Genomic DNA, 11,153 nt, shown 5'->3' with positions numbered 1-11,153 from the left:
GCTAAATGTTTTTGCATCATTAAAATGAATAAAAGTTAGAAGCTTATAAAAGTTTAAAAAGTTATGAGACACCAATTAAACCATCAGTTATTTTGTTGATGGGTAGATTAGTGAGCAGGAAAAGAAGCTAAGGGGGTGAGCTGTGAGGTGTTTCAAAAGATTTGAATACAACTTTGTTGTTTTTAGAATAAGCCACTCAACAGGTAAAACCTGCGCTAGCGCCATCTGCAAAATACCTCAACAGGCCAACACCATACTATCACAAGAAAAAGACAGCATAATTCTCTCTTTCTATGTTTCCATGGCAACTACAGTAAAACTAGCTTAACAAGATTCTACACCAAAAAAGTGTTATATGTGTGTGTGGGTATCCATGAAAAAAAAATTACGAAAACAAGTTTCAGAAACTGGCATGAAATAGCGGGGTTTACAGTATATTGCAATTTAAAATATTTTAAAAACTTACCTGCGGCACTTGTGTTGACTTCCCACAACCAGTTTCTCCGATAAGAATCAAAGTCTGATACTTCTCCAGCAAATACAATATATGGTTTCTATATTGGAACACCGGCAGCTTCTGTCTCTGACTAGTCAATGGTAGATGATGGTACCGATTATATACAAAATTGGTCTTTGCATCACTATCTGTGGTCAGTGCAGAGTCTGTGTTCTGGTTAATCAGTATTTCTACGCCACCATCTTTATTTCTGGCTGGATAAAGTGGGTCATTGCCTGGAAGTCAAAAATTAAAAAGTAAACATAACCTCAAAGTGACAATGTTTTGTTTAAAAAAAATAGTTTTCCGGTATACTACAGTGTTTTAGTATATCTAGAGGTTAAAATCTAGTTTTAATTTACAGATAACCTACTTAATATGTTGTTCTACGAGTCATTTTAAGTTGGAAAGACTAAATCGAGATGTTTGAAATGACGGAGAAAAAACGAAAAAAAATGGCGTGCTTTGTAAAAAAATCATATTAAACGTGATCATGTTCGTGTTCATCGGTAAATCATATTATTATTATGATTAAAATAACACTAAAATACACTGTACTTACCCGGTTTTATAAATCGAGGTCTGCCAGACAACATTTTTAAGACGAACGTTTAATTTGTGACTTGTGAGCAATACACTTTATTTCGATCCTTAGTTATTTAGTTTTTAAATGTATTTTAACACAAAAATAACGCAGTTTGTTAACTGAGATTGAAAACAATTAATAATGATCACAATGATTTTATCTGACGCTAATGACGCTATAACGCTGTCACGAAGCAAAGCAATTGTCACTGTCAATGTCAAGAATGTCTATGCATAAGTTTCAATTTACGCAATGCACTAAAACAATGTTTAATGCATTGTGATACCATTTCATAAAAGCAGTCTTAAAAAAAATCTCGCTATCTTGAGCATAAATTGATATTTGATTCAAAGTTTCGCCGTACTTGTATATCAGAAAAATGCCCTAAATCGGACCGCTTTACTTTTTTTCGATTGTAAAAATAGATCAATGACATTTGATAGGCAGACAGATACTTTTTAATAGTTTAGTAGCGTCAACAAAAATGTGAAATTTAAATTAAATTACCTCCTCCTGTTGTTTACCTCTTCTTATTTGTTGTATTATTTGTATTGTTTCTGTATTGATGTGTGCAATAATAGTACATTACGATACAAGTGCGAAAAATATGAAATTCGAAACGAGTGGCGATAAATTAAAACACGACCGAAGGGAGTGTTTTAAATCGACACGAGTTGCGAATTACTTATTCGCACATGTATCGTACAACGTTTTACAGTACATATGGCCCTTTAAATGTTCGACACAGTAACGTAATATGCTAATTTTCGCACTAGTGCGGTAAAGCAGCACCATATGTACTGTAAAGAGTATTTGTATTGTATTGTATTAAATCGAATAAACATGAAGCTTTGATGCTACACATATGCTACATTTACACGCTTGCCGAGAGTTGGCAAACGTCAACATGGACGTTTGTACAAGCTTGGAGCTTGTTGATAAACAAGGTCCAAGCTTGTACAAACGCTTGAATGCCATTTAGTAACTTGTAACTCTTGTAAGTTCAAAAAGCGGCCAAGTGCGAGTCGGACTCGCCCATGAAGGGTTTCGTACCATTTATGACGTATCAAAAAAAAATTAGATTTTTCATTCTGTTATTTTAGAAGTTACGGGGGGGGGGGGGGGGGACACAATTTTTTTTCACTTTGGAAGTGTCTCTCGCGCAAACTGTTCAGTTTAGAAAAAAATGATATTAGGAACCTAAATATCATTTTTGAAGATCTATCCATAGATACCCCACACGTATGGGTTTGATAAAAAAGATTTTTTTGAGTTTCAGTTCGAAGTATGGGGAACCCCCAACGTTTATTGTTTTGTTTTTTTATTATTATGTAAAAATCTTAATGCGGTTCATAAAATACATCTACTTACCAAGTTTGAACAGTATAGCTCTTATAGTTTCGGAAAAAAGTGGCTGTGACATAATTGGACAGACAGACGGACATGACGAATCTATAAGAGTTCCGTTTTTTGCCATTTGGCTACGGTACCCTAAAAATGGACACTGGGATGGATCGGCAACAAGCTCACGCAGACAAGCCAATAACCGTTCACACCTTGTCATTGTGGAATTAGTGGATGCTTGTTGAGACTTGCCAAGCGTGTTAAATTAGCATGAGTGAATTAGGGGTAAAAATGGGAAGTGGAAATAAATCAGTTTAAAATAAAAACATCGTTAAAGTACTTAAAAGTACTTTAATAATAAAACACAATAAATATTATAAATACGTAATATTGAGAATAATAGCATTATCTTCAAAACATTATAATCAGAATAGGTAACCAAGACACGAATATCATGGCATGGCGTATTTTATAAAATTCGTTCAATTTGTTAACAATTTCTCCAATAAAGGAATCGAGACAATCACGCTGGTTTTTTTCTGCAAAATTGGCGCTATTTCACATTTTTCAGTGAAATTTGACCATTATTTTCTACATTATTAACTGGATTTTCAACATTTGCATTGTTCGGTTCTTCGTCTCTGACCAAATTAATTATATCTACTGAATTTGAATTATTGTCATTGCCTGAATCATCCGGTTGGATGTATCTCGCTCTAACTAAAAACTTTTCCTCTGGACTTTTTATATCTTCGGGAATCCTGGCCATATCTGTTGGTATTACTGTAGCATTGTATTGTGTCGCCAAATCATTGTACAAATCTGTGTTTGTTGAAGACGATCTTGAGTTCTCTTGCATCTTCAACAATTCACCTAAGTGTTTAGCAAATTGGCTATATGGCATTCGGAATTTAACGTAGAAAACCGCTGGGCGGTACAAAGGGGGTGGCTTATTCACTCTGTACGTCAGTTCTATCTCAGCTTCAGTGTCGATATTTGAATTCAATTTCACTGAATTCGTTCCACTAATCCAATTTGCTAGCTTATCGATAACCATTTGATCGTTGTAGTAATTTAAAGTTTGTTGTGTGAAAGGTCCGTTATTATGAAAATACCTTGTACTATATGTGTAGGCTCGTGGAGATCTAAAAATTACGTTTGCATTGTAATTTGAAGGATGTGGCATGCCATGTATGTTTTGACCAAATACAGTGTTGGGATGGTTCTGTTTAAAGTAGTTTTGCATTGTATAGATACTGTTCTGTGTATTCATACCTGGTTGTTGAAATGCTGTATTTGCGTTTGCATTATTTGGCCTTAGTGCAAGTACTGGATTATATTGATTAGTATAGTAATTATTATAAATATAGGGTGGATTCTGATGTTGTTTAAATGCATTACTTTGAAGATAATTTTTCGAGGAGTAAGGGTTTAGTAAAGAGTAGACATTATAATTTAAACGGTTATTCGGTACATACGATTGTTGATTTACATTCGTTTTTATTGGAATTACGTCTGAAAATTGAGCAATGTTTTGAGGTGTATATTGCAGGATTTGTCCGACTTTTTTATTTTCGTAGTAAGGATGTTTATGCATGTTAAATTTTACCTTAGGGGCAGCTAACGCTTGAGCATATGCGTTACTAGTTATAGGAGGATCACTTGGTAATACTTCTTTCGTTGCTTCACCATAGTGAGCAGGATTAGGGTGATATTTAGCATTAACGAATGTGTTAAATTGATTTGTATATTCTGGTTTAGGTATCGCGTTTTTAATTCCATTTGCATTCGATTGCACTGCATTCGTGATTGATGTGTAGGATTGGTTAAAAGCGTTATTGTTCATGCCTTGTGTCGGTATATTATACAAAGTATTTGACTGGCCGAAGTCGCGATCTTGATTTATGTTATTTGTAGGTGATTCATAACTTGCTTGCACGACAGCAGGCTTAGGATAAAAAGATGACATCCATGGAGTATCCACTACTCCTACGCTGGCACCTACAAAATTCTCATTAAGATTACGAAGTGGTTGCTGAGAATTCGAAGTATATTTATATTCATTGCTTGATTCATATAATTTGTTCATTTTATCAGCAACCCCCTTAGCGTGATCTAAATCAGCTATATAATCGCTCCCAAGGAGATGATTTGTCTCCTTTGAGAGTTGAACTGCGTGAAGTATTTTATTTGAATCAGCCATATTTAAGTCATGTTCCTGACCTATTGTATTGGGAATGCTTTCAACACGATTTCTTGTAGATTCTTTCTCATTAGTATTTAACCCAATGAATTGATGAGTATATGCAGCATTGTTAAGATTATATTGCGACGGTTTGACTCCAACATTTTGATTCTCATTCGTAATCAATTCTTGATCGAGCAAAGCTTGTAAAGGCCTATTATCGTATAGATATACTCCTTTAGATTTCGCTAGTTCTGCTTCACGAAGAAACAATCTTTCTTTAAGATCTACATTTTCAACATCTTCTTTATCTAATATAGATTTTTTTATCAATGTTAAGGCGTATATAATATGATCTTGACTTGGAACTATCACAGCACCTCCATCTTCATATAGCTGGTTAGCAAATATCGTCCAGAGTTTAAGTAACACCTCTTCACATTTGGTATTATTTGGCAATTTGTTTTCATTAGTAGAAAGAACCTGTTGAATCAAATGTACTGTCATATTCACTTTAGCTGCTAAGGTAATAAGTAAATAATGATTATGGGGCAATCATCCACAAACAAATCCACCTACTCCCACAGTGAGATCAATAAGGCTTGTGTTGTGGGAACTAGACGACTTTCTACGTAATAGATAGATATTAATATAAAGTCTGATACATTTGTCCTGTCTATGATACCTATAACGTTCTGAACAGGAAGATTAGAAGTGTTTAACTGGTAAATGTGGTCTGATTTATCACATTGTACACACGTACTTCAACGCAATTTACGTTTCTGCTCAACTCTTTTATATCCTATACTTTGCTCTTAAATATTACATGATTAAATGAATTTAGACTGGTATTTCAAAGAGATAAGAAATTCATTTAATCCTCGCAGCCCATGGGAGCCTGGGGTCTGCTTGGCAACTAATCCCAAGAATAATATATTAGGTACTCATATTTTTATTGATTTTTAATAAAAATAGGCACTACTTTTTATTTTTTTAGAAATAAGTGGAATTTATATAAAAAAATCACCGCTCTAAAATTTGTAGTATAGTTTCAAATCTGCTTGATAAAACATTGTTTAATACTTACGGTATTCTGAGCTGTGACAACTGCCGATGTCAAATATAAACCTACCCAAAGCCACATATTGCAAATACTGCACCCCCAAATACCAGCCGTATAAATACGAGGCGAGAATTAATAGAAACACAATGTCACATTATAAGCCATGAAATCTGATTTAACGGTCAATATTATAGCACTTAGGAGCAGTTATGAGTTAAAGAGGTAATGAAAATCGAAGCGATTACTCAAATAGGAACTTTAATGCTGAGAATGAACGTTCAGTTCTACAGATATATAAATTTTATATTGCGTCGCTTTGCTTTTCATTGCCTTTAAATATATTATAATTTATTGTATTACATATTTACAGAATTCTATATATTATAATCGATTTATATAACTATATTGCTACATGAACATGTTGAAAAGTAATAGGCTACACAATTTAAATCCAGTGCGCTAAATTTAAAATGAAAAATATAATGCTAAATGTTATCAAAATTGCATTATTTTAATTGGCTTGTCTAACATGTTATTAAGCTTCAGGTGATTTTTAAATATTATTATTTACAGGAAATCAAAAGTAGACTTTCAAAAATTTCCTTTATTATATATGGAATAATAATTATATTTATGTCGTCAAATTTTAGTGGCGAAAGTAAAATCTATTCTTCTGCTCCAGTAATCATTAATGTGTTTTTAGCACTGCTCTGATTTCAACGCATCGACAATATCTTTTATTCCTTCTAATAATTTTGTAATATTTTCACTGTGACATTTATTAGAGGAGGGGAATCTTACTAAGTCAGCTACTATATCTACTATCAATTGACGAACATACTTTTCTGAAGCCTCTGGTGTGTTTAGTTCATCCCGCATCATATTTTCTAAATTTATTGTTAGCAAAGATCCAACGTGATTTTTTGTATCATAATCATGTTTAGCAATATGATTATGTTTGAAAAAATGGGATTCGGGAAGCTTAAAGTATATCTCATTAGCATTATTTGCATCATTTGAAGGAGTTTCATTTGGTCTCAAAATTGCTGATTCAATATCAAGCTCACGTGCATCAGCATAAGACTGTCTGTATCTATTAAATCGTCCCGGAAAATTTATAACTTTTCGTGGTCTTTGATATAAAAATGGAAACTTTCTGTAAAGGCTTGGTTGAACAGCATCTTCAGCATAATCAAAATCAAAAGGACGTCTTTCATCCAGGTCATATTCCATATCCAAGTTCTGAGATGGTACGTTTTTGTAGATATATCGCGGTAAGTGGCGTATACCAAACATTTGAAGCATTTTCAGGAAAGTGTTAAGTCTAGCTTTTGCTGATGTGAATCTTTCATATCCTGGTTTAATATTTATTACATTCGGATTGAAGCAAATACGTGGAACAAGATTATTTACTTGTTCTGGAGAAATTATTTCTCGTGAAGATATAATATTTTGAAGACGAACATCGGCCTCGTACAGTCCACTTCTATCAACAGTACTCTTGTCGTCTGTTGTAATAATATTTTCAGACATGATACTCTCCGTGCCAGTATTGTCTTTGTTGCCCTCTTCAACATCTGTGTTAATATCCTCATTATCAGGAGAAACCAAATCGTTTTCAGGTATCACGGTCACCGGGTGAACACTTTCTTCATTATCAGCATGAATCTCTTTGACATTGTCACTGTTCGTGTCACTCACTATCACTGTACCATTGTCTTTGTTGTCAACTTCATCTGTGATAGTATCTTCATTATTAGCAGAAGTGAAATCGTTTTCCGGTATCAGAGTCACTGGGTGAACACTTTCTTCATTATCATCATGAATCTCTTTTACATCATCACTGTTCAAGCCACTCACTGTCACTGTGTTATCACTGTGTATTGCGTTGGCCCAGTTTTGTTTTTCTCGAAGAGGTAAAATCCATTTTGTAAATCTTGGTATAAAGTTTGGATGAGTAGGGCGTGGTTGCTGAAAAAAAATGCATTAATATAACGACACTTATACCCAACCAAACAGACCAAAAATTTGAATAGCCTGTCAATATATAATAATATTGAAATACTGAACTATTTGTGAAAAAAAGTATACATGCCGCAATTGACAAATAAACTACAATAATAAATAAGACTGAAACTTGAAACATCATATTTGTAATTATTAATAGACCAAGTGTGTCTTTGAACCTTAAACAACTAAAATCTTCTTTTGGTATACTTACTTGATAATTTCCGTAAAAACCATTCCATGGCATATTATATCTAATCATTTGTTGTTGGTTTGGTGGCCAGCCGAAGGGTTGGACCCGAAAAGGTTTTACATTCATTCTGTTATGTCCGTTCACAAGGAATGGATAATTGGATACCCAGTTTAGATTATTTTGATTTGCAGGATATAAGTTCCTATGAGGAAGAGGACTCCAATTCTGTAATAGAGCGGTGAGGTCAATGCTTCGACCAACTTCTTTGAATTGTTTTTGAAGACGAGCATCGGCCACGTTTAGTCCATTTCTATCAACAGAACTCTTGTGTCCTGTTGAAATAAGATTTTCAGCCATGTAACTTTCTGTGCCAGTATTGTCTTCGTTGTCAGCTTCAACGTCTGTGATAATATCTTCATTATCAGAAGTCAAATCATTTTTGACATTATCACTGTTCCAGCCACCAATTGTCACTGTATTTTCACTGTGTGTTTCGTCAGCCCAGTTTTGTGTTTCATCTTCTGTTAAAATACTATTACTGATATTTTCTACGTTTTCAGTACTAACTTCACTCGCAACATCTTGTAGTGAAGCTTCGTTGGCAACGTCTAATTTATTTTGATCTAAATCATAAACATCGATATTTGCTAAACTTATCGCATTGTGATCAGTGACTGAAAAAAATGAGCCACTTTCTTCCTTATTGATATTAAATTGAGTTTTTTGTTTCCCATACACACCACTTTTGGCAAAAAAAGTATTTTTTTGGCTTTCATTTTCTTCATTTTGGATATTATGTTTAACTGAATAATTAACTTGTTCAGGGTTTGGTGCGCTATTGCGAATGTCAATATCAGAATCATCTTGCCCTTTACTTTCAGAGTTATCATTTCGATTAATAGATAAATTCAGATCGTGTCCTCCATTGGCCAAGTTGTTATAAAAAGTACGTGTTCCGACTAAGTTTTTATAAACAATAGGTGTTCCAAAAGAATTAAGCCAGTTTTGATATCCTGCTTGACCAATTAGCCCTCTATTTACCCACCAGGCCGTCTGGCGAGATCCAGGCCAATTTTGATACATATTTTGTCCTCTATTTGCAAATTGTCCATTTAGATAAGCGGTATATGCACCAATATTTCCTTTATTAACTCCATACATATTAAATCGCTCACCGAGCGGGTTAATATAGCTATATACGAGTTTACTTTTCGGGTAAATCGGGAATTTTTGGTTCGGGTACTGCCAATTGAAGTATTGGTTTTGGACAGGAAAAATGTTTCGGTTGGGTGGTTGATACTGAATCCATTGCCTGCGGGTTGCCCGAATCTTGGCGCTCTGCAAAATACAACACAACTTAAATTACTTTAAAGGTTAGATTAGATTTGCTCTTTAAAACAAATAAATCCAAACCATACATTGACATATATCTAAGGACGGGCCTTACGGGCATTAAGAATGGTACTAGTTCAGTGGTGTCACTCACGACTTCAGCGATGAGCCAATCATGCAGTCTAACTAGTTGCGACCAATCGCGCGCATGATGCGAACTCATCAACCAATTGCGTTGTAGCGTTAGGCTGCAGGATTGCCTCGAATTCAACACTAAATTTTACAAGTTAGTATAAAATCATGATTTATTTACCTCCACGATATACCACAGAATAGCGACGAAGATTAAGAAAATCTCCTTCATTTTGTTTATAAACCAACCGTTTTATGTGAATCAATATTTATAAATCTGGTTATAAAAACTTAGAACTGAACTATCCACGATGTATTTATAGTTTTCTAGATCTGTGTGATTCGTTCTAGTACAGAAACCATGGAATCTAGATTATTTCCAATTTTATAAAAACATGTCCTTATAGCGTTAAGTCGTGTCAGTGATAATATTATATTGTAATGTTCAATAATATTTATATTACGTTCATTTAATATGAGGTCTTTAAAACAATGTTTTATAAAGACCATAAAAAGCTATAATAGTGTTGTTGAATATATTTACTATGCGCCTAGTTTTTTAATATTTACCTGTACCCCTAGTGTAAATTTATTCGATAGCGAAACGTGACGTACGCGTTTGCGTTAAGTCTCATTTTGTATGGGATTAAGAAACAGCGCGCCAAGTGGGACGTTTTGGAAACTCAAAATCCCATACAAAATGAGAGTTAACGCAAACGCGTACGTCACGTTTCGCTGTCGAATAAATTTACATTAGGGCTACAACATAAACGTGCCAAGAATACTTAGGTATATTATTGTGTGCAGTGCCGGATTAATATATTTAGATGTCCTAAAAATGTCTAGTCCACAATGCCCCCTCTGCCCTCTCTCCACGGTCATCCATCAGATTCGATCGATTCTTGAGATTTTGGTGCCCTCCCTAGACGTGGTGTCCCAATAAGCAACTGCTTAATTTGTTTATCGGGTAATATGGCACTGATAGTGTGTTTAAAATTAACAGTTACTAGCTTTTATTCTTGATAATTATTTACAACATTATATTGTACAGAAACGGTGTACTCTGTATCTTTAGGTATTTAAATAAAAGTAAACAAAATCTACTCCCATGGCTTCTTAAGCCAGTTCAGGGTAGATGAAAAAATTATTTGATAAAATAATGTAGGATAGAGTCAGGTCGTTCAGTGACAGATCCAAGCGGTTTTGTATTTGGTTGGTTAACCAATAAATGTTATAACTACCCGAAAATGTATTTAAATACCTAAAGATACAGACTATAGATTGAAATAAAACTGACTACAATGGACTAAAAACTTAAATGTTAATATATTATTTGATTTTTATTAAAATTACTTGCAAATATTAAACTTATATTTAGCTACTACTTGTCGTACCTACCTACATGATTAGGACAGTCAGAAATAAATAAATAAAGCGCTGGTAAGAGCGTGCGCTTGCAATCCGGAGGTGGCGGGTTCAAACCCCATGCAGTTCGTACTAATGAGTTTTTAGGAACTTATGTACGAAATATCATTTGATATTTACCAGTCGCTTTTCGGTGAAGGAAAACATCGTGAGGAAACCGGACTAATCCCAATAAGGCATAGTTTACCCTCTGGGTTGGAAGGTCAGATGGCAGTCGCTTTCGTAAAAACTAGTGCCTTGGCGCAGGCACTCCAGGCGCAGGCGCACGCACATCTTGGGATTAGTTGTCAAGCGCACCCCAGGCTCCCATGAGCCGTGGCAAAATGCTAAAACAACGCGAGGAGGATTATTTATTTTATTTATTTAATTACTTTTTTCTGCTAACGGTAC

General features: G+C 34.4%; 2 protein-coding genes across 2 annotated transcripts in view; both read right to left on the bottom strand.

Moving 5' to 3' along the window:
• Positions 1 to 1,890, bottom strand: part of LOC133531144 (probable ATP-dependent RNA helicase DHX35) — an 87,977-nt gene extending 86,087 nt beyond the window's left edge. Inside the window, exons 1-2 of the mRNA XM_061869271.1 lie at positions 1,059 to 1,890; positions 467 to 732 (exon numbers count right to left, since the gene is read on the bottom strand). Coding sequence (XP_061725255.1) covers positions 467 to 732; positions 1,059 to 1,092 — 300 coding nt within the window. The 5' untranslated portion in view covers positions 1,093 to 1,890. The remainder of the gene's footprint in view (positions 1 to 466; positions 733 to 1,058) is intronic.
• An 867-nt stretch (positions 1,891 to 2,757) lies between these two features.
• On the bottom strand, positions 2,758 to 9,630 carry LOC133531054 (uncharacterized). The gene is made up of 4 exons (XM_061869148.1): positions 9,520 to 9,630; positions 7,896 to 9,212; positions 5,699 to 7,645; positions 2,758 to 5,094 (listed from the first exon to the last, which is right to left on the bottom strand). The coding sequence occupies exons 1-3, from the start codon at positions 9,568 to 9,570 to the stop codon at positions 6,374 to 6,376; spliced, it is 2,640 nt and encodes an 879-aa protein (XP_061725132.1). The 5' UTR covers positions 9,571 to 9,630; the 3' UTR covers positions 2,758 to 5,094; positions 5,699 to 6,373.
• Between the last annotated feature and the right edge of the window lie 1,523 nt (positions 9,631 to 11,153).

Source organism: Cydia pomonella, chromosome 24, assembly GCF_033807575.1.
Source record: "Cydia pomonella isolate Wapato2018A chromosome 24, ilCydPomo1, whole genome shotgun sequence".
Taxonomy (NCBI): Eukaryota; Metazoa; Arthropoda; class Insecta; order Lepidoptera; family Tortricidae; genus Cydia; species Cydia pomonella.
The sequence above is the reverse complement of the archived record's forward strand: the minus strand, read 5'-3'. Positions and strand labels throughout refer to the sequence as shown.